Genomic DNA, 24,816 nt, shown 5'->3' on the forward strand with positions numbered 1-24,816 from the left:
TTTCATGACCACATTTGTGCTATATATATCAACCATGGAGCAAGCAGCTGATACTCATCAGACACACTTAGACGAATACCACATATTACCTTATCGGTCAGGATGGCGACGTTCGGGAAGCACAGCAGCCAAGGGCTCTTGCTGCTTTCCTTGGTTCTTCTTGCATTCTCCGTCAGTCCTGAACGCGCCACCGGTAACTAACGAACCAGTTCTATTTTTTTTAGATAAATGCACTGTTCATTTTTATTTGTATGTCGTTTCATTGTTTCTTGACTTTCATTCTTTGGAAGAAAAGGAAAAATATCGCCTGCATATACATACATTATACATCTTTTTCTTTTTCTTTTGATCCTGAGAGGATATATGTATCTCGTGTGATGTTTAGGTCAAAACATAGACATCGGGAAGAGCAAGATGACTATAGGGGCGAAGAACGCAATCATCCATGCTGACAAGTTCAATGGATGTTATCAGAACCCGGCACCTCCTAATGAATCGATGATTTTCTGCTGTAGGAAGGACAACTTGTGTTGGCCATCGTTGCCGGAGTGCGTCCCGAACTGCCCCTGCACGGTGAATTGCGGCGGAAAGGACTGAGAGGCGAGGCATTATTCTCGGATCCGTTGTTGATCAGAGCCAATGTGCTTCCATGCAGATCATAAAGATGTTTTGATTGCAACGAGCACGGAGCTCGGCAGAATGTGGCCGAGTCCATTCGAATTCGATTCTCAGGTGTCGCACATTTCTGATTTGAGTTTTAAGATAGGCCTCAGGTAAGGGCCCGGTATAAAAAAAAAAGACTATATAACAAAAGAAGGATGGAACTATATGTCTTTAACTACATCACAAAAGTATGACCTCTGAGGGTCTGTTTGTTTGAGCTTCTGCTTTGGGATTTTCTGAAAAACTGTGCTTTTAGCTTTTCTGAAAAGCTGTTTTTGAAAGTAGGCTGTTGGCTTCTACAATAAATTTTTAGCTTCTCAGCATATAACTTCTCAGAAAAGCTACTCTCAGCGAGCTTCTCAGCTTCTAGTTCATTTTCCTCAGAAGCAGCTTCTGGCTTCTCCAGAAACCACTTCTCAGCAAACCCGTTTGTTCTAGTTTCTGGCTTCTGGGCTTCTGACAGAAGCAGAAGCCAGAAGCAGCTGGAAACAAACAAGCCCTGAGTAGTTATCTACTCCTGCCCACTACCACCCGGCAGACGTGAAGTAGTCAAAGACTAACTCTTACTTCTTGGTAGCAACTGAAATAACAGCGTGAGTACCAAGGTACTCGCAAGATTTAATCTATAATTGATACTTATAAATAGCCTGACTCCAAGTATTATACATTTAGATGTTAGCAAGGATACGACTACATGGTTAAGTAAATTTCATATGCGAAAGCAAATTTGATAAACACATATGTGAGCATCTGTACTTGATCAAAGTGACATACTAGCCTATAAACATCAAGTGAACATAATGTAAAAGAAACCATATGACTAATTTGTAAATCACATCTCAACCCATCAACAACATCAATCTACACTCGTAACTCTACGACTGCTGTAAATGGATAAAAGCATGCTCATGACCGAGAGTGCGATATTTCAAAATATTTTTACACCCTTTAGGGGTACTCTTTTACCTACACGACTTAAGGACCATACGACTGCATGACCACACATATCCATATAAGAGGTACTCATGTCAACCTTTTCAATAAGCATCGACTGTTTGATCATGCACCGATAGGTGCGGGGGTCATCCAGAATTTCTCCCGGAGCAAAATAGATACCCAATCGACCTCATGCCCGACACCATCGACCCGCACGCCAAAAAGCCACAACTACAAAGGTAATCATCTTGTCATTCCCATATACGACATGTAGTAAGTACAGAAAGTGTTAAAACCAACTGCAACAACAATTGGTGCTTAAACGATACAAACGGTCTATGGTGTCCGGGTCCCTCTCCCGACCTACTTAGGAGAAATCCAAATCTGGACAGGACAAACACCCCTAACACCGCTCACATCTCGTCTCATCCTCACCACTCATCCAACCAACATCATCAACCCATCATTATAATCACGAATGATGAAACATTTCACCGCTCGACTTCTACCGATGACCTAAGCACTTGCTAAGCATAATGAATGGAATTTTAAGTTAGATAACACCATATTAAACCCATGCTATAAAGATACAGATCAACAATTATTGGGGAAAGGTGGAAAAGCTTGGGAAGAGGAAGAACCCTGGTGCTCCTTTTGCTTCACCAAGAATACCAAAACGAGTCAAGAATAGCTCAAATTTTTCAGGAAAAATGAAGATGAATTGGATGGATGAGAAGCTTGTGAGCTAGGGAACGCGTGAGTACCACATGCATACCTCGATTCATTCTCTTGAGGTGGGATTTTGGGGAGAAGGAGAGAGTGCTTGAGAGAGGGAGAGGGGTTGCTGCCTTCCCTGGTTGGAGGGGGAGGAGAACGGGTGAGGGAGGGAGAGAGGGAGTGTACTGCTGCCCAAGTGGAGAGAAGGAGAGAGTGGTTGGCCCACTCCAGTGGGGCCCATGTGCTAGAGAAAGAAGTCTGTTTTAACTGCGAATTCTATTCATTTCTCTCTCGATTTTCTTTCTCTCATCCATTTGACTCAAAACGAAGTGCTCCAGCATTCCAAATGAAATTACACAAAATTAAGCATAATGCTTAAAAGCATGATTATGCTTAATTACATGATTACAGATTCAGGACGTGACAAACCTCCCCCTTAAAAGAATCTCGTTCTGAGATTCGGTACTAGTCAGGGAGAGTATGGAAAAGAATCTCGTTCTGAGATTCGGTACTAGTCAGGGAGAGTATGGTGACTCTAGGAACCTCATGACTTGCGCGGTAATGAAAAGATTCAGGGAATATCAACAAGCCACACTGTAAGGAACAATACCAAAGTAGCACTCACAGGTGGAAGAAGAACTCAGGACAATTGATATGAAGCCGATCTTCACGTTCCTACGTCGCTTCATCTTCAGAGTGGTTACTCCATTGAACCTTTATGAACTTAATAGCTTAACGTCGCATCTTCCATTCGGCTTCATCAAGAATACAAATTGGATACTCGCAATAAGAAAGATATAATTGCAATTCTTGATTTGCCACATCAATGACTTCGGTCGGGATGTTTCTCCCTCTCCTCCCTCTCTCAGCGCTCTTTCTCCCTCCCTTGGCTAGGCACGGAGCAAATGGCTATGCCGACATCAGTCAGGTTTGCATGACGCTATATATACCGAAAAGGTCTTGACCGTTCAACGAGCGACACCTTTTCGATGGGCCCACGGGGCGCGCTACGAGAAAGGTCTCGTCCGTTCAATGGGCGAGAGAAAAATCTTACCTGATGAACGGGCGACACCTTGACATGGTTGCCAGGTCACCGCCCTTATTAAATTCGGGCCGGTTTGACCATGGGACCTGCAAGGTGTTTCTCCCGCCGGTTGAATAGACGACGATAGCCTAATCTTGTAAATATTTGAAATGGGCATGTAATTTTAAAAATATTAAATAAAAAATATAAAATGACGGTAGCCTAATCTTGTAAATATTTTAAAATGACTGTTTAAAATTACTAAGAGTTTATTTTGTAAAGCTTCAGATTCTTTCATAAACATATCGGTTTCAGATTCTTTGAAAACGTTTTTATGATGAATCCTCTTAATTTTTCTTGAAAATGTTTGACAGGAATTATGAATTCAGATTCGGGAAGAAAAATGACTTTGTAAGTGAATCGAAACGGGTTAAACACTATTTTTGGTGATTCTCCTCGTAGTGATTCAAGGTGAAATATTTCACGTTTTGACGTGTTTGACAGGAATTCTGGAGAATCACTAAAAAAAAAAAATCTAAAACGTTCAAATAAACTTAAATTTTGAAAAAATACAAAATAAAAGATAAAAAATTTCTCCTGCCACCCTCGTGCCGCGCGGGATTTGCGCCGGCCTGCGAGCTGGCTGACGGCTTGTTGGCCGGCGGCGTGGATGAGCAGGATCAAATCGCGGCAGCGCCGCGGCTTCAAGCCACGGTGGTGCGGCGGCGGCCAACGTCCGTAACTGATCTCCATGCTGCTGGCTCCTAGCTTTATTTTTTGTCGATCGATGCATGCGTGTGATGTCAAGATCGGTCTTCAAGTTTGATCCATCTAACTATGCAAGCTTCGGTTGCTTTCGGTTTCCCTTCTCTTTCTTAATTTGCTTCCCGCGCGTTTGTGCGCGCGTGATGAACCACGGCGGGTGTGGCTACAGGCTCTAGCTAGTGACTCCTCCGCAGGGAGACTGGGCGGCCGTCGGGACCGCCGATACTCAGGAGCGACCGGCGGCGTCATCTGCTTGCGCAGCCGGCCGGCCGGGCTGGCCGAGTTCGGCGTTCTGCATGCAGGACTTATGCGATGGCTTCCAGCGACCAGCGACGGGTGTGGTGCGCACCTGCGTTGCCGAGACGCCGTTGATTTCATGCCCCCGCCACCTTAGCCTGCCCACCGGCCTTCCTCCACCACCCCGTCCGCCGCCCCGCCTAGCACCCGTCGCCTCTGCCTGTTTGGCCATCATCTCGACCATCCCTCTAAGTTTAGCCCTGATCCAAATCCCAGAGCCCTAACCATGCCGGTGCCTGAGACTATTTTCAAGGTTTTCCTTCGGGGTTCAAATTCTCTTCACAACGGGATTTTCGTTCCCTTTAACGCTCCAACGGTTTCCCTTCACAATTCTTGTCACGAAGGGATTCTCAAGATCATTTCCTCCAGGACGGGATTCTCTCTCTTTTCCCTTCGCGATTTCACTCGAAGGGAAGTTGTTGTAGATAAGAGAAAATAAAAGGAATAGGAATAGGAAAATGAATCAGGAAGGGAATGAAATGAAGGGAATATGATTGAAGATGATCTTATGCTGGCGCCGCAGCCCACTCACATGAACAGTGCCACAAACTCACCGTCCGTTCATTTAGGTCTGTTCGTAGAATTCAATACTTTAATATTTAAACAAAAAACTGAATTTGAAACAAAAGAAAGTTGAGAGATTGCTTCGTGACACTTGGTTGAAAAAAATTAAACCTGGCCTATATCCATATGTACGTGTTAGATATTTTGAGCCACTTCAAAACATTCAAAATTGCATGACTTCTAAAATTTTATTATATCAAGAGAAAAAAAATAATACCAAATGATAATATATTAAAATAATAAATAGACTATGCCCTCATGCACTGTATCATATTGCTACTTTTAAAACTGCCACATGATTGATTAATAAATAGATTTATAGAAATATCCTTTCTATTGCATAGTTTCTTGTTGTTTCTTAGGTACCTATGGCAATTCATTGCTCTATGGTTTGATAAAATATTTCATTCTATGATACAAACCAGCAGACCTAGCGAAATGGGCCGCCCGGCACGGCACGGCCAAGGCTTGTTTAGGCACTACCTTGTTGGCTCAGGTAACTAACCGGACCGTGATGTGCTGACCCGTGTGCCGGAGACATGACCCATAGCACGATCCGTGAAACATAGTGTCGTGCTAAGCAGACCCAGGTATGGTTGCGGTACGATGGACCGTGCCGGACGGGGTGGCCGGGCGGTTGCGCGACTGGGGCGAGGCGGGGTAGCTGAGCGGGGGAGGATGGGAGGAGGCGGGGCGACCGGGCGGGCCGAACCGTGCCGTACCGGCACGACGTGCTACACACTCGGCCCAGGCATGACCCGACGCGTCGTGCCATGCCAGCTCAGCCCGGCTAAGCTCAAGCCGTGTTGTGCCTTAGATCGTGCCTACAGTGATGTGCTTCGGACCGACTCAATAGACACGATTTACAAACCAATGCAACCTACCTGATTTCCTAGCCTTGGATTAGGTACCCAAGCCATATCTACTACCGATGCATAGTATCGTAGTTAACTTGTTACTATATCCAAGATCGTCACACTATATGGAGAGCAATAATGCATAGTATCATATTGTAATTTCTGTTCACAAGGGCAATTAATTGTTGCATATTTTTTAGCAATTATATCATATTATACAATCCAATATATTTTTACATGATTTTCTATTCTTGAATTCATGCCTGAGTATTTTAAGATACATCTTAATTTCTTCGTTCTTCTCATTAACTCCTTACAATGTCAGCAGAAAATCATATATGGCAGATAAATTAATGTGCATGATACAACCAATTGGATACAACCCATTAGGTGTAGTCTAAGGGCGTCTCCAACAATCCAGCTAGCTACAGATGTGTCCATGCTAGATTTTTTTTTATGTGGAGGAGAGAATAAATGAAGAAAGAGAAAATGCTAGCTAATCCCTCTATTTTTTTATAGAAAGAGAAAAATTCAAACTTTGTAAGTTTTGACGAATAATTAGTCAAATTATAGACATATTTAGTATATAAATGTTATATCAATCTATTCTTATTTCATAGATCTTTTAATACAATTTAAAATGTATAGCAATTGATAATATATTATAAGAGAAATTAATAGTCAAAGTATACTTTTAAAGGCTTTTTCAAATTCTAATACGCCATATAAAAATTAAAGGAGGGAGTACTAATTAGTGGATAGTCTACTCATTCAATACAATAAAGTATATTGCTTGTGGGCATATATTGATTTTGTAGACAATGATATAATTAAACTATTAGAGATGTTATCTGTAGTGTAATCTATTGATGACATATACAACTCTTATAAATAAGAGCTACTGTATTGTTAGAGATGCTCTTATACAGTTTTCTTCGATCTCCTATTTAATTCTCTGCCAGGGTAAGCCTCCACCCTGGCAAGCAATAATATTTCATGCTCATATTTGTGCTATATATATCAACCATGGAGCAAGCAGTTGATACCCACACACTCACCAGTCATACTTAGACGAATAGCACAGATTAAGTTATTAACTCATCGATCAGGATGGCGACGTTTGTGAAGCGCAGCAGACAAGGACTCTTGCTACTTTCACTGGTTCTTCTGGCATGTTCTGTCGTTCCTGCACGTATACGCGGTAATAACGAACCGATTTTACTTTTTTGGGAGTAATACAGTGTCCATTTTGATTTGTATGTCGTTTCATTCATGCTTGAAACGGAGAAGAAGAATCTTGCCTGCATAAACACATATGCATCATGCATGTACGATATTTTTCTTTCGATGTTGAGAGGATATATGTGTGCGTGTGCGTCTCCTGTGATGTTTAGGGCAAATCGTAGACAGCAGGAAGAGCAAGATGATGACGATGGGGGCAAGGAACATGATCATCAGTAATGGAGATTCTAACGGATGCTATGAAAACCCGTCCGGTCCTAGCAGAGCCTGGCAGTTCTGCTGCAGAAAGGATGAGCTGTGCTATCCATCGTGGCCGGAGTGCCGGTCCAATTGCGTGTGAAGACGAAGACGAGTCGCCAATAAACGGATTGGACTAATAAGCTTTCCCCAATCTGTGGTTGATTCCTCATCCATCGTGCGTAGATGCAGATCATAAAAAGATGTTTTTTAGTAGAGATCATGTACCGAGAATAAACTATACAAATTAAGGAATAGAAATTTGGGGCTCGCCTAGCCTTCACAAGATCGATGAATTCAGCAAGAAGAGGTAGAATCTGATGCGGGTAGCGAGAAAGAGAGAGAAATCTAGAGAGAGAGACCTGGCTGTCCAGGGAGTCATCGAGCTCATGTGGATGCCGCTAGGGATCGAAAATACGATAGTAACTGCTCAGTTATTGTGGTTACCGGTTAATTCGGTCCGCATCATATTTAGAAACCGAGCGATTACCGATCAAACTCAAATTTAAAATTAAAAAAAATAAAAAATTGACAAAATTTGATCGGTTTCTATCGAATTCTACCGAATTAATATGCGGATACCGACCCGTATGTTTTTCAAGAGTCTATCAAATTTGTCAACCCTGGATGCCACCGCCCTTGCGCAAGTTAGTTTTTTCTTTTCTTGGAGAGAGAGAATTGTGCACATAGTTTGGATGTTCGGTTAGGTTTAGGTCTATACTGCAAACTATACTGCTCTCTATGGGTCACAAAGACACGACTGTCCAAGGTGAAAGAGGCAACCTAAGAGAAGAGGAGACCGAGGACAGGGAGGATGGGAAAAATGCAAAACAGCAACCAAGAATAATTAAACAATTAATATATTTACCCTTGAATTTGCACTTTGTTGAAACATGTTAAGCACACATGCATGTTTTGCTATTCGGAAAATCATTAGCGTGGTGCTCATGCTCTAATTAGCAGATAGTAGAGGAGCTACACCTACACTAAAATCTGATCCTGTGACTAAATGGACACTCCGCTGTGAGCCGTTGAATTGTAAATAAATGGGCAAGAACTAGTGCCGTAGCATCATATACGGCAAAAATATGATTTTGTACGATATACGTGAGCGTATTTATTAAAATGGACAACTATTTTCTATATTTACGAATTTAGCATATGTCTTCAACGCACGGTGTTCCGAAAACGAATTTTCGGAGTATGGTGTACCGAAAAAGTCATGTTTGGCACACCGTGTGCCGAAATACGCTTTTGCGTCACGTCGCGTCGCGTTGCGCTTTATTTTTCCCTTTTCTTTTCACTTTTCCTTTTTCCTTTTCCTTTTCGTTTTTTCAGTTGTCTTTCCGCATGGCATGTCTGGTGGCCGGCTTCGTTTGCATGCGGGCAGTGCTGCTATAAATGGCAGCATGCGCTGCATTCTCTCCAAACGCAGCAGCTGCGAGCGCGACGGCGAGCAGAGCAGCAGGTTAGCGCGAGCGCGAGTAGTCGAACACGAAGAGCTACGGTGCAGCAAGACAACCTTCCTTAGTAGTAAGTACGTAGATGATATGATCAAGGACATAAATAAATCTCTGCAAATAATGTCAAAGGCCCAACCAAAGAGAGGGTACAAATATACCAATCTTGGGAGCTTTCTTTTATTTTTCCTTGCTATGTCTTAAAAAATTGCATATTTTCATTTTGCTTGATACAATGGTGGAGTCCCCTAATATGCTCAATTTATTTCATCCATTTCACTTTTGTGGTTATAAAAGTCCGGCCTTTTTTCCTTATTCATTAAGAACAGTCCAACTTGATATGGCATATGTGTAGCCTGAAGTTGATTAAGGTCACTCTGCTTTTAATTGAGCTCTCCAGTTAGGTTTGAAACTCAAATCTTTGTGGCATCACTAAACCACTATAGAACTACGGCTCGACCAACCCATTAGCTCTCTTACTGTACAATATTATTTCTTTGCTGAACATCATCTTCTCTAGTTGGCTTTAAGAAGAGAATTATTGCATTCAGGTTGATCCAGAACCCCAGTTGGGGGTTCCAATTGGGCAAAAGCCCAGGAACATGGGATGATTTGAGTGCGGCCAATGGAGGAAGTAGCCAGAACTACCTTTCTTCCATGTTCAACACTGCCAAGCGAAAGGCATCTGGTCTCAGATGGCCACAGCCCGATTTTACAACAAAAGATGACAGTAGTGAGAATTCAGCATCATCTGCCGCGCCAGAATCATCACAAGCTGGTGGACAAGGTGCATCTATGCCAGATACAGAAAGGGATGAACTCCCCATTTCAAGCCAGTTGTCAGATGGTAGAACTGCTACAAACCAGAGGTTGCCTGCTACTGATATCTCCAAAATGGTGGAGACTTACAATAAGTTCAAAGAAGAACAAGAACTCAAACTTCAGGAATGGCTTAGAGAGTCTGAAGAAGCTGAAGACAATAAGGAGTGAGGAGGTTATAGCTGCTTCAGCTTTGCGCCAAAAAGAGTGCATCGGAACATACCATATATCCGACTGCATGCATTTCCAACTTAAAAACAGAACACGTTGTCTGTTCATGAAGCAGAGCGTGTAATTATGGAGTGTATAGATGGCGAGAAAACACTGTAATTTGTCATATTCTCTACGATATTGTTTTATTGATTTATGAGGCAGAGAGATCATCAGTGTGTACTGTAAAACAGTCTGAGAAAATAAAGCACGCATCTTCTTCAGCTTGTTTCGTCACAGTTCACACTCATTATCAGTGCTAACGGAGTTGTTACACACATGATCCATGCCTGAATATGAATGCCGTTCTTGGACACTATTTTATCCAGCAATGTTCAGAGCACGTGTCATGCGCAGATCTGCAACAAATCCTTCAGATCAAACACACTTACCACTGCAATTGGGTGATTAACTATTGCAGGTAGGTAACTTGATGCAGATAATAAAATGATGCAACCTGAAGCTACTCAGCTCCTTCCTATCTTCAGACTTCAGTCATGGAAGACTGGCTCTACTACTCCCTCGCCATCACTTTCTGCCTTGCCCTGTCCCTCCTCTCTGGCTCCTCTCTTGCCTCCGGCCGGCCAGCAGAAAGCCGCCACTCTCGCCCGGTCCACCACCGCTGTCGGTAATTGGCCCACTCCTCTTCACCGGCAGGACAAGCTTCGGCCTTGAGCTCATCATCCGTGCCGCCCGCTCCTGGTACGGCCTGGTGTTCACTAACTCTTCCCTCCTCGCCCGGCCATCTTCATCGCGGACCGTGCGGTGGCGCACCGCGTGCTGGTGCAGTGCGGCGCTGCGTTCGCTGACAGGCCGCCGGCCAACCTCCCCAACAGGATTTTCTCCAGCAACCAGCACAACATCTCGTCCGGCGCGTATGGCCCGCTCCGGCGCGTGCTCCGGCGCAACCTCACCGGTAAAGTCCTCCAGCCGTCATGCCTCCGCCGGTACGCGGGTGCTCGCTGGCGCGCCAAGGACATCATCATTGCGGGCATTACACGGCAAATGCGCGGAGACGACGAGGGTGGCGGTGGGCTAGTGCTCATCGAGGGGCTGTTGCGCTGCGCCATGCTCGAAGTGCTCGTCAGCATGTGCTTCGCGAGGGGCTCGATGACGGCGTCGTCGCGTCCGTCGAGGCTCCGCAGAGGGAGTTCTTGACATCGGCGATCAGCTTCCAGGTGTTCGACGTGTGGCCGGCGGTCACCAAGCTCGTGTTCCGGCGCCGGTGGAACAGGATGCTGTCTCTCCGGCGCCGGCAGGAGGATCTGCCCGGGCATGGCGCTGCTGCACCTCGAGTGGTTCGTCAGAGTTGACACGCGTACGGCTATGGATAGCTCGGACCACGGAAACTCCCGCGTGATTCGCGGACCGCCGGACCGGACCAGTATTTGACGGGATTCTCCTGCGTTCAAACAGAGCCCCGTTTGCATGCGATGGTCCATTTCGAACCGAGTGACTTTCTTGTCCGGTGAAAACAAATAGCCAGTGAATTATTTTAGCTAGTAAGTATCAGTACATTATAATTAAAATATAAATATTGAATACGATAATATGAAGAATAAACTTAAAATATAGAGACAGTTGATACGCTATGTGAGCGCCACTGAATAAATACGTCGAGAGCGATATCGTAGTTTGATTTTAGATGAAATCTGAAAAAGAAGAGAAAATTATCTACTAATTTTCTTTTAATTTTTATTTATTTTTATTACTCCATCCATTTTAATTTACTTATCATTATTTTTTACTGTAGCAAAGTTAACTAAACATTTTTTTAAAAAACCAATTTATAGATACATGAAAATATACAATACTAGTAATATTTATTTCATGATAAATCTAATAATATAAATTTTTTAAGTATCTTTAATTTTTTTAGAAAAAAACTCAAAGTCAAATTGCTACAGTAAAAGATAGTGATGAGTAAATTGAAACAGAGGTCGTATTAAATCGTAACGAGGTAGAGAGACTGGAGGACGAGGATAAATGATAAAAATAGATAAATTATTTAATTTTTAAAGATTTTTATTAGATATAAGAAGAGTAGAGAAAAAACTGACACGATAACTAACTCATGTTTTATATAGAGATAATCACCAAATTAATTAATAATCAGGTAATCAGCCCATTCCATCGTGCACCAGATTAATTAATTGCTACTAAGTGCCATTACTAATCGGTAATTATCACCCATACCTTCAATACTCACCACCGGCCGATGGAAAATATCCTCCGGGAACACGGTGCTTTCAATCCCAGCCACCCACTTCCCACCGGCACCCAAACACTCCAAGGAATTTTTCCGACCGTATAAATACCCTCCCCCGAATTATCCCCGGCGAGCACGAGCAGCAGCCCCGGCCTGGCCAGCCATGGAGGACTGGCTCTTCTACTCGCTCACCGCGCTCCTCTGCCTCCTCTGCTCGCTGCTGCTGCGCGCCCGGGCCCATGGGAGCACGTCGCCGCCGCTGCCGCCGGGTCCGACGCCGGTGCCGGTGGTGGGCCCGCTGCTCTTCTTGGCCCGCCGCGACTTCGACCTGGAGCCCCTGCTCCGGCGTCTCGCGCGGGAGTACGGCTCAGTCTTCACGTTCGCGCCGCTGGGGCCCGCGCGGCCCACCATCTTCGTGGCCGCCCGGGGCCCGGCGCACCGAGCCCTCGTGCAGCGCGGCGCCGCCTTCGCCTCCCGCCCGCGCGCCACCGCCTCGGGCGCCGTGCTCACCAGCGGGGGGCGCAACGTCAGCTCCTCCCCCTACGGCGCCACGTGGCGCGCGCTGCGGCGGAACCTGGCCGCCGGCGTGCTCAACCCGGTGCGCCTCCGCGCCTTCTCGCCCGCACGGCGGTGGGTGCTCGACGTCCTCTGTTCTCGTCTCCGCGGCGACGGCGGCGATGGAAAAACCCCGGTCGCCGTGATGGAGCCGTTCCAGTACGCCATGTTCTGCCTCCTCGTGTATATGTGCTTCGGCGACCGCCTCGGCGACGCGCGCGTCAAGGCCATCGAGGCTACACAGCGGGAGCTCCTCGGCAACTTCCTCAGCTTCCAGGTCTTCTCCTTCCTCCCAGCGGTCACCAAGATCGTGTTCCACCGCCGGTGGGAGAAGCTCGTCTCGCTGCGGCGGCGACAGGAGAAGCTCTTCGTTCCGCTGATACAAGCTAGGATGGAGGCCGGCGCCGGCGGGGACTGCTACGTAGACTCCCTGGTAAAGCTGACCATCCCCGAGGACGGCGGGAGGGGGCTCACCGACGGTGAGATCGTGAGCCTCTGCTCCGAGTTCCTCAGCGCCGGCACCGACACCACGGCCACCGCGCTGCAGTGGATACTTGCGAACCTGGTAAAGAACCCGGCGATGCAGGACAGGCTGCGGGAGGAGGTGGCCGGCGCCGTTGGGGAAGACGGCGAGGTGCGGGAGGATGATCTGCAGGGGATGCCGTACCTGAAGGCCGTGGTGCTGGAGGGGCTCCGGCGCCACCCGCCGGGGCACTACGTGCTCCCGCACGCGGTGCCCGAGGACACGACGCTGGACGGGTACCGCGTCCCGGCCGGCGCTCCGGTGAACTTCGCGGTGGGGGACATCGGGCTGGACGAGGAGGTGTGGGACGCTCCCTCGGAGTTCCGTCCGGAGCGGTTCCTGCCCGGCGGCGAGGGGGAGGACGTGGACCTGACGGGGAGCAAGGAGATCAAGATGATGCCGTTCGGGGCCGGGCGGAGGATCTGCCCCGGCATGGCACTGGCGCTGCTGCACCTCGAGTACTTCGTGGCCAACCTCGTGAGGGAGTTCGAGTGGCGCGAGGCCGACGGCGAGGAGGTGGACCTCACCGAGAAGCTCGAGTTCACCGTCGTCATGAAGCGGCCGCTCAAGGCCAGGGCTGTGCCGCTGCGGTCGCCGCCCGCTCCCGCCGTCGCAGCTGCTTGATCAGGCTGGTTGATTGATGCAGTGTTCTCTTCTCCTTACCATGGCAATGATCTGGCAAGAGTGCTTCTCTTTGTTCATGCCATTCAATTACATATGATCCGCGATCAGGTCAATTGATTTTCTCTTCTTCTTTTGGGTACTTAGGTAAGCTAATGCTGCACTAGTGTGTATTTGTGTACAATAAGGCGCCAATTAGTAAATATTTAGTGAATTGAACTCAAATTAAGACTGAAGTATCAAGAACATTAGTGTCTATGACACTGTGCTTTGTGTGTATGATTTGAGAAGAGGACTTTATCACTATACGATGGGAGAGAGAGTGTATGATTTGAGAGATTTTTTGGGTTCTGATGCGCTGCACAATGGATTTGTACACTCTGCAGCTACAGAATGGGATGTGCTCCTCCTCTTGTTGAGGTTCCTCCTCTCTCAAATGGTGCTGCAATAACATTTGCTATCGTGTTAACTTAGTCCCTGCAGCGTACAAGCGTGTGCCATGAACTTGTTCTTCTTCAAGATAAAATGTTTAGGCCCCGTTTGGAACGCGGGATTTCTATAGTGCCTCAGTTGCTGGCCTCAGCGTACAAGCGTGCATGCCATGCCATGAACTTGTTCTTCTTCTGCAATAACATTTGCTGGCCTCAGTTGCTTGATGTCGATGAGACCTGGAAGACGGTGCCTAGCTCTATATAGTTGATACCCGCCCTCCAGGTTGCATGATCCTACTAGGTTACCGATTACAGTAATCAATCTCTGTTACAATAATTGATCTACTACTATATCTGTGACAGCACAAATTGATCTACTACTATATCTGTAACAAAACATATTGATCTACTACTATATCTGTAACAACACATATTAATCTACTACTATGTCTGTAACAACACAATCTATCCAAACCAACTATATCTCTTGACAATTAAAACTGAACGTTTTGATAAGCCACCAGCCTGGCAAGGATTAATCTTTCATGACCACATTTGTGCTATATATATCAACCATGGAGCAAGCAGCTGATACTCATCAGACACACTTAGACGAATACCACATATTACCTTATCGGTCAGGATGGCGACGTTCGGGAAGCACAGCAGCCAAGGGCTCTTGCTGCTTTCCTTGGTTCTTCTTGCATTCTCCGTCAGTCCTGAACGCGCCACCGGTAACTAACGAACCAGTTCTATTTTTTTTAGATAAATGCACTGTTCATTTTTATTTGTATGTCGTTTCATTGTTTCTTGACTTTCATTCTTTGGAAGAAAAGGAAAAATATCGCCTGCATATACATACATTATACATCTTTTTCTTTTTCTTTTGATCCTGAGAGGATATATGTATCTCGTGTGATGTTTAGGTCAAAACATAGACATCGGGAAGAGCAAGATGACTATAGGGGCGAAGAACGCAATCATCCATGCTGACAAGTTCAATGGATGTTATCAGAACCCGGCACCTCCTAATGAATCGATGATTTTCTGCTGTAGGAAGGACAACTTGTGTTGGCCATCGTTGCCGGAGTGCGTCCCGAACTGCCCCTGCACGGTGAATTGCGGCGGAAAGGACTGAGAGGCGAGGCATTATTCTCGGATCCGTTGTTGATCAGAGCCAATGTGCTTCCATGCAGATCATAAAGATGTTTTGATTGCAACGAGCACGGAGCTCGGCAGAATGTGGCCGAGTCCATTCGAATTCGATTCTCAGGTGTCGCACATTTCTGATTTGAGTTTTAAGATAGGCCTCAGGTAAGGGCCCGGTATAAAAAAAAAAGACTATATAACAAAAGAAGGATGGAACTATATGTCTTTAACTACATCACAAAAGTATGACCTCTGAGGGTCTGTTTGTTTGAGCTTCTGCTTTGGGATTTTCTGAAAAACTGTGCTTTTAGCTTTTCTGAAAAGCTGTTTTTGAAAGTAGGCTGTTGGCTTCTACAATAAATTTTTAGCTTCTCAGCATATAACTTCTCAGAAAAGCTACTCTCAGCGAGCTTCTCAGCTTCTAGTTCATTTTCCTCAGAAGCAGCTTCTGGCTTCTCCAGAAACCACTTCTCAGCAAACCCGTTTGTTCTAGTTTCTGGCTTCTGGGCTTCTGACAGAAGCAGAAGCCAGAAGCAGCTGGAAACAAACAAGCCCTGAGTAGTTATCTACTCCTGCCCACTACCACCCGGCAGACGTGAAGTAGTCAAAGACTAACTCTTACTTCTTGGTAGCAACTGAAATAACAGCGTGAGTACCAAGGTACTCGCAAGATTTAATCTATAATTGATACTTATAAATAGCCTGACTCCAAGTATTATACATTTAGATGTTAGCAAGGATACGACTACATGGTTAAGTAAATTTCATATGCGAAAGCAAATTTGATAAACACATATGTGAGCATCTGTACTTGATCAAAGTGACATACTAGCCTATAAACATCAAGTGAACATAATGTAAAAGAAACCATATGACTAATTTGTAAATCACATCTCAACCCATCAACAACATCAATCTACACTCGTAACTCTACGACTGCTGTAAATGGATAAAAGCATGCTCATGACCGAGAGTGCGATATTTCAAAATATTTTTACACCCTTTAGGGGTACTCTTTTACCTACACGACTTAAGGACCATACGACTGCATGACCACACATATCCATATAAGAGGTACTCATGTCAACCTTTTCAATAAGCATCGACTGTTTGATCATGCACCGATAGGTGCGGGGGTCATCCAGAATTTCTCCCGGAGCAAAATAGATACCCAATCGACCTCATGCCCGACACCATCGACCCGCACGCCAAAAAGCCACAACTACAAAGGTAATCATCTTGTCATTCCCATATACGACATGTAGTAAGTACAGAAAGTGTTAAAACCAACTGCAACAACAATTGGTGCTTAAACGATACAAACGGTCTATGGTGTCCGGGTCCCTCTCCCGACCTACTTAGGAGAAATCCAAATCTGGACAGGACAAACACCCCTAACACCGCTCACATCTCGTCTCATCCTCACCACTCATCCAACCAACATCATCAACCCATCATTATAATCACGAATGATGAAACATTTCACCGCTCGACTTCTACCGATGACCTAAGCACTTGCTAAGCATAATGAATGGAATTTTAAGTTAGATAACACCATATTAAACCCATGCTATAAAGATACAGATCAACAATTATTGGGGAAAGGTGGAAAAGCTTGGGAAGAGGAAGAACCCTGGTGCTCCTTTTGCTTCACCAAGAATACCAAAACGAGTCAAGAATAGCTCAAATTTTTCAGGAAAAATGAAGATGAATTGGATGGATGAGAAGCTTGTGAGCTAGGGAACGCGTGAGTACCACATGCATACCTCGATTCATTCTCTTGAGGTGGGATTTTGGGGAGAAGGAGAGAGTGCTTGAGAGAGGGAGAGGGGTTGCTGCCTTCCCTGGTTGGAGGGGGAGGAGAACGGGTGAGGGAGGGAGAGAGGGAGTGTACTGCTGCCCAAGTGGAGAGAAGGAGAGAGTGGTTGGCCCACTCCAGTGGGGCCCATGTGCTAGAGAAAGAAGTCTGTTTTAACTGCGAATTCTATTCATTTCTCTCTCGATTTTCTTTCTCTCATCCATTTGACTCAAAACGAAGTGCTCCAGCATTCCAAATGAAATTACACAAAATTAAGCATAATGCTTAAAAGCATGATTATGCTTAATTACATGATTACAGATTCAGGACGTGACAAACCTCCCCCTTAAAAGAATCTCGTTCTGAGATTCGGTACTAGTCAGGGAGAGTATGGAAAAGAATCTCGTTCTGAGATTCGGTACTAGTCAGGGAGAGTATGGTGACTCTAGGAACCTCATGACTTGCGCGGTAATGAAAAGATTCAGGGAATATCAACAAGCCACACTGTAAGGAACAATACCAAAGTAGCACTCACAGGTGGAAGAAGAACTCAGGACAATTGATATGAAGCCGATCTTCACGTTCCTACGTCGCTTCATCTTCAGAGTGGTTACTCCATTGAACCTTTATGAACTTAATAGCTTAACGTCGCATCTTCCATTCGGCTTCATCAAGAATACAAATTGGATACTCGCAATAAGAAAGATATAATTGCAATTCTTGATTTGCCACATCAATGACTTCGGTCGGGATGTTTCTCCCTCTCCTCCCTCTCTCAGCGCTCTTTCTCCCTCCCTTGGCTAGGCACGGAGCAAATGGCTATGCCGACATCAGTCAGGTTTGCATGACGCTATATATACCGAAAAGGTCTTGACCGTTCAACGAGCGACACCTTTTCGATGGGCCCACGGGGCGCGCTACGAGAAAGGTCTCGTCCGTTCAATGGGCGAGAGAAAAATCTTACCTGATGAACGGGCGACACCTTGACATGGTTGCCAGGTCACCGCCCTTATTAAATTCGGGCCGGTTTGACCATGGGACCTGCAAGGTGTTTCTCCCGCCGGTTGAATAGACGACGATAGCCTAATCTTGTAAATATTTGAAATGGGCATGTAATTTTAAAAATATTAAATAAAAAATATAAAATGACGGTAGCCTAATCTTGTAAATATTTTAAAATGACTGTTTAAAATTACTAAGAGTTTATTTTGTAAAGCTTCAGATTCTTTCATAAACATATCGGTTTCAGATTCTTTGAAAACGTTTTTATGATGAATCCTCTTAATTTTTCTTGAAAATGTTTGACAGGAATTATGAATTCAGATTCGGGAAGAAAAATGACTTTGTAAGTGAATCGAAACGGGTTAAACACTATTTTTGGTGATTCTCCTCGTAGTAATTCAAGGTGAAATATTTCACGTTTTGACGTGTTTGACAGGAATTCTGGAGAATCACTAAAAAAAAAAAATCTAAAACGTTCAAATAAACTTAAATTTTGAAAAAATACAAAATAAAAGATAAAAAATTTCTCCTGCCACCCTCGTGCCGCGCGGGATTTGCGCCGGCCTGCGAGCTGGCTGACGGCTTGTTGGCCGGCGGCGTGGATGAGCAGGATCAAATCGCGGCAGCGCCGCGGCTTCAAGCCACGGTGGTGCGGCGGCGGCCAACGTCCGTAACTGATCTCCATGCTGCTGGCTCCTAGCTTTATTTTTTGTCGATCGATGCATGCGTGTGATGTCAAGATCGGTCTTCAAGTTTGATCCATCTAACTATGCAAGCTTCGGTTGCTTTCGGTTTCCCTTCTCTTTCTTAATTTGCTTCCCGCGCGTTTGTGCGCGCGTGATGAACCACGGCGGGTGTGGCTACAGGCTCTAGCTAGTGACTCCTCCGCAGGGAGACTGGGCGGCCGTCGGGACCGCCGATACTCAGGAGCGACCGGCGGCGTCATCTGCTTGCGCAGCCGGCCGGCCGGGCTGGCCGAGTTCGGCGTTCTGCATGCAGGACTTATGCGATGGCTTCCAGCGACCAGCGACGGGTGTGGTGCGCACCTGCGTTGCCGAGACGCCGTTGATTTCATGCCCCCGCCACCTTAGCCTGCCCACCGGCCTTCCTCCACCACCCCGTCCGCCGCCCCGCCTAGCACCCGTCGCCTCTGCCTGTTTGGCCATCATCTCGACCATCCCTCTAAGTTTAGCCCTGATCCAAATCCCAGAGCCCTAACCATGCCGGTGCCTGAGACTATTTTCAAGGTTTTCCTTCGGGGTTCAAATTCTCTTCACAACGGGATTTTCGTTCCCTTTAACGCTCCAACGGTTTCCCTTCACAATTCTTGTCACGAAGGGATTCTCAAGATCATTTCCTCCAGGACGGGATTCTCTCTCTTTTCCCTTCGCGATTTCACTCGAAGGGAAGTTGTTGTAGATAAGAGAAAATAAAAGGAATAGGAATAGGAAAATGAATCAGGAAGGGAATGAAATGAAGGGAATATGATTGAAGATGATCTTATGCTGGCGCCGCAGCCCACTCACATGAACAGTGCCACAAACTCACCGTCCGTTCATTTAGGTCTGTTCGTAGAATTCAATACTTTAATATTTAAACAAAAAACTGAATTTGAAACAAAAGAAAGTTGAGAGATTGCTTCGTGACACTTGGTTGAAAAAAATTAAACCTGGCCTATATCCATATGTACGTGTTAGATATTTTGAGCCACTTCAAAACATTCAAAATTGCATGACTTCTAAAATTTTATTATATCAAGAGAAAAAAAATAATACCAAATGATAATATATTAAAATAATAAATAGACTATGCCCTCATGCACTGTATCATATTGCTACTTTTAAAACTGCCACATGATTGATTAATAAATAGATTTATAGAAATATCCTTTCTATTGCATAGTTTCTTGTTGTTTCTTAGGTACCTATGGCAATTCATTGCTCTATGGTTTGATAAAATATTTCATTCTATGATACAAACCAGCAGACCTAGCGAAATGGGCCGCCCGGCACGGCACGGCCAAGGCTTGTTTAGGCACTACCTTGTTGGCTCAGGTAACTAACCGGACCGTGATGTGCTGACCCGTGTGCCGGAGACATGACCCATAGCACGATCCGTGAAACATAGTGTCGTGCTAAGCAGACCCAGGTATGGTTGCGGTACGATGGACCGTGCCGGACGGGGTGGCCGGGCGGTTGCGCGACTGGGGCGAGGCGGGGTAGCTGAGCGGGGGAGGATGGGAGGAGGCGGGGCGACCGGGCGGGCCGAACCGTGCCGTACCGGCACGACGTGCTACACACTCGGCCCAGGCATGACCCGACGCGTCGTGCCATGCCAGCTCAGCCCGGCTAAGCTCAAGCCGTGTTGTGCCTTAGATCGTGCCTACAGTGATGTGCTTCGGACCGACTCAATAGACACGATTTACAAACCAATGCAACCTACCTGATTTCCTAGCCTTGGATTAGGTACCCAAGCCATATCTACTACCGATGCATAGTATCGTAGTTAACTTGTTACTATATCCAAGATCGTCACACTATATGGAGAGCAATAATGCATAGTATCATATTGTAATTTCTGTTCACAAGGGCAATTAATTGTTGCATATTTTTTAGCAATTATATCATATTATACAATCCAATATATTTTTACATGATTTTCTATTCTTGAATTCATGCCTGAGTATTTTAAGATACATCTTAATTTCTTCGTTCTTCTCATTAACTCCTTACAATGTCAGCAGAAAATCATATATGGCAGATAAATTAATGTGCATGATACAACCAATTGGATACAACCCATTAGGTGTAGTCTAAGGGCGTCTCCAACAATCCAGCTAGCTACAGATGTGTCCATGCTAGATTTTTTTTTATGTGGAGGAGAGAATAAATGAAGAAAGAGAAAATGCTAGCTAATCCCTCTATTTTTTTATAGAAAGAGAAAAATTCAAACTTTGTAAGTTTTGACGAATAATTAGTCAAATTATAGACATATTTAGTATATAAATGTTATATCAATCTATTCTTATTTCATAGATCTTTTAATACAATTTAAAATGTATAGCAATTGATAATATATTATAAGAGAAATTAATAGTCAAAGTATACTTTTAAAGGCTTTTTCAAATTCTAATACGCCATATAAAAATTAAAGGAGGGAGTACTAATTAGTGGATAGTCTACTCATTCAATACAATAAAGTATATTGCTTGTGGGCATATATTGATTTTGTAGACAATGATATAATTAAACTATTAGAGATGTTATCTGTAGTGTAATCTATTGATGACATATACAACTCTTATAAATAAGAGCTACTGTATTGTTAGAGATGCTCTTATACAGTTTTCTTCGATCTCCTATTTAATTCTCTGCCAGGGTAAGCCTCCACCCTGGCAAGCAATAATATTTCATGCTCATATTTGTGCTATATATATCAACCATGGAGCAAGCAGTTGATACCCACACACTCACCAGTCATACTTAGACGAATAGCACAGATTAAGTTATTAACTCATCGATCAGGATGGCGACGTTTGTGAAGCGCAGCAGACAAGGACTCTTGCTACTTTCACTGGTTCTTCTGGCATGTTCTGTCGTTCCTGCACGTATACGCGGTAATAACGAACCGATTTTACTTTTTTGGGAGTAATACAGTGTCCATTTTGATTTGTATGTCGTTTCATTCATGCTTGAAACGGAGAAGAAGAATCTTGCCTGCATAAACACATATGCATCATGCATGTACGATATTTTTCTTTCGATGTTGAGAGGATATATGTGTGCGTGTGCGTCTCCTGTGATGTTTAGGGCAAATCGTAGACAGCAGGAAGAGCAAGATGATGACGATGGGGGCAAGGAACATGATCATCAGTAATGGAGATTCTAACGGATGCTATGAAAACCCGTCCGGTCCTAGCAGAGCCTGGCAGTTCTGCTGCAGAAAGGATGAGCTGTGCTATCCATCGTGGCCGGAGTGCCGGTCCAATTGCGTGTGAAGACGAAGACGAGTCGCCAATAAACGGATTGGACTAATAAGCTTTCCCCAATCTGTGGTTGATTCCTCATCCATCGTGCGTAGATGCAGATCATAAAAAGATGTTTTTTAGTAGAGATCATGTACCGAGAATAAACTATACAAATTAAGGAATAGAAATTTGGGGCTCGCCTAGCCTTCACAAGATCGATGAATTCAGCAAGAAGAGGTAGAATCTGATGCGGGTAGCGAGAAAGAGAGAGAAATCTAGAGAGAGAGACCTGGCTGTCCAGGGAGTCATCGAGCTCATGTGGATGCCGCTAGGGATCGAAAATACGATAGTAACTGCTCAGTTATTGTGGTTACCGGTTAATTCGGTCCGCATCATATTTAGAAACCGAGCGATTACCGATCAAACTCAAATTTAAAATTAAAAAAAATAAAAAATTGACAAAATTTGATCGGTTTCTATCGAATTCTACCGAATTAATATGCGGATACCGACCCGTATGTTTTTCAAGAGTCTATCAAATTTGTCAACCCTGGATGCCACCGCCCTTGCGCAAGTTAGTTTTTTCTTTTCTTGGAGAGAGAGAATTGTGCACATAGTTTGGATGTTCGGTTAGGTTTAGGTCTATACTGCAAACTATACTGCTCTCTATGGGTCACAAAGACACGACTGTCCAAGGTGAAAGAGGCAACCTAAGAGAAGAGGAGACCGAGGACAGGGAGGATGGGAAAAATGCAAAACAGCAACCAAGAATAATTAAACAATTAATATATTTACCCTTGAATTTGCACTTTGTTGAAACATGTTAAGCACACATGCATGTTTTGCTATTCGGAAAATCATTAGCGTGGTGCTCATGCTCTAATTAGCAGATAGTAGAGGAGCTACACCTACACTAAAATCTGATCCTGTGACTAAATGGACACTCCGCTGTGAGCCGTTGAATTGTAAATAAATGGGCAAGAACTAGTGCCGTAGCATCATATACGGCAAAAATATGATTTTGTACGATATACGTGAGCGTATTTATTAAAATGGACAACTATTTTCTATATTTACGAATTTAGCATATGTCTTCAACGCACGGTGTTCCGAAAACGAATTTTCGGAGTATGGTGTACCGAAAAAGTCATGTTTGGCACACCGTGTGCCGAAATACGCTTTTGCGTCACGTCGCGTCGCGTTGCGCTTTATTTTTCCCTTTTCTTTTCACTTTTCCTTTTTCCTTTTCCTTTTCGTTTTTTCAGTTGTCTTTCCGCATGGCATGTCTGGTGGCCGGCTTCGTTTGCATGCGGGCAGTGCTGCTATAAATGGCAGCATGCGCTGCATTCTCTCCAAACGCAGCAGCTGCGAGCGCGACGGCGAGCAGAGCAGCAGGTTAGCGCGAGCGCGAGTAGTCGAACACGAAGAGCTACGGTGCAGCAGGACAACCTTCCTTAGTAGTAAGTACGTAGATTATGTATGTATGTAATATTTAGTTGTGTAGATGTAATTAGAGGATTAGAGGATTAGAGTATTTATTAAGTTGATAAAATATAGTAGGTATAATATTTACATATTTTATGATGTCGTAACAGAATCAGCTTAGTTATTTGGATCCTAGATTATGTATGTACTTATATTTAGGTTAGAAAATATAATTATAGCATGTAGATATTAAGTTGCTAAAATAGAGTAGGTGTAATATTTGTATATTGTATGATCTCGTAATAGATGGTACTATAGTGTAATACTAATCGTAATATTTAGATTAGAAAATATAATTAGAGCAAGTAGAGTATTTATTCCGTTCGAATACATTGGATAAATGATATTAAGTTGGTAAAATAGAGTAGGTATAATATTTGCATATTGTATAATCTCATAACAGAAGCAACTATAGTGTAACATTAATCGTAATATTAAGATTAGAAAATGTAATTAGAGCAAGTATAGTATTTATTCTGTTCGAATACATTGGATAAATGATATTAAGTTGGTAAAATAGAGTAGGTACAATATTTGCATATTGTATAATCTTGCAACAGAAGCAACTATAGTGTAATATTAATCATAATATTTAGATTAGAAAATATAATTAGAGCAAGTATAGTATTTATTCCGTGCTAATATATTGGCTAAAATAGAGTAGGTATGTAACATACATCTAATTAGTTATTTGGTCATTTACGTTTGTTTAGCAAAGACGCTATGACTATCCATATTTATTATGGAGAACGTCCTGCTGTTTTGCATAGGAGACTCATGTTAATTCAGAACTGCCAGCACGTAGAGAGTACGGTTGAGCTACCAATTGATTAGAAGGCTTACAAACACATGTTATGAGTCTTTTGCGTCTAAACCAGCAGTCCTACAATGTTGTCCTAGAGGGTGTCAGGCCACAGCCTGTACCAAACAGCTCGCTCATTGTCCATACGTTGTTCGATTTGAGAAGGAACAACGCATGGGCCTTATACTCACGCAAGGCATTAGAGGAGAATTTTGAAATGGGAGTGTACGTAAACATAGTATCACGATCGATGCATGGTGAAGTGGTGCCTACCGTGGAAGGATCAGACCATAATGTGATGCATGATGAGGCGGGAGGGAATGTCGGGGAGGGCACTTCCGGTACGGATGGACCCGAAGTGGACCATGGTGATGTTGTACTTATAACGATTTTCATTAGTTTCTTGTCCGTATTACTGACATAACCCTTAACAACAACAGAGCGAAGCGGTGTACAAAATGCATAGGCATGCAGAGCATGCAT

General features: G+C 44.2%; 2 protein-coding genes across 2 annotated transcripts; both read left to right on the forward strand.

The window, feature by feature from the left end:
- The first annotated feature begins 102 nt into the window (after nt 1–102).
- On the forward strand, nt 103–10,015 carry LOC133899448 (uncharacterized). The gene is made up of 3 exons (XM_062340437.1): nt 103–193; nt 8,641–8,911; nt 9,314–10,015. The coding sequence occupies exons 1-3, from the start codon at nt 103–105 to the stop codon at nt 9,750–9,752; spliced, it is 801 nt and encodes a 266-aa protein (XP_062196421.1). The 3' UTR covers nt 9,753–10,015.
- Nucleotides 10,016–12,111: 2,096 nt separating this feature from the next.
- Nucleotides 12,112–14,355, forward strand: LOC133899552 (cytochrome P450 89A2-like). The gene has a single exon (XM_062340549.1). The coding sequence runs from the start codon at nt 12,164–12,166 to the stop codon at nt 13,700–13,702; it is 1,539 nt and encodes a 512-aa protein (XP_062196533.1). The 5' UTR covers nt 12,112–12,163; the 3' UTR covers nt 13,703–14,355.
- Nucleotides 14,356–24,816: the final 10,461 nt, after the last annotated feature.

This window comes from Phragmites australis, chromosome 18 (genome assembly GCF_958298935.1).
Source record: "Phragmites australis chromosome 18, lpPhrAust1.1, whole genome shotgun sequence".
Lineage (NCBI taxonomy): Eukaryota > Viridiplantae > Streptophyta > Magnoliopsida > Poales > Poaceae > Phragmites > Phragmites australis.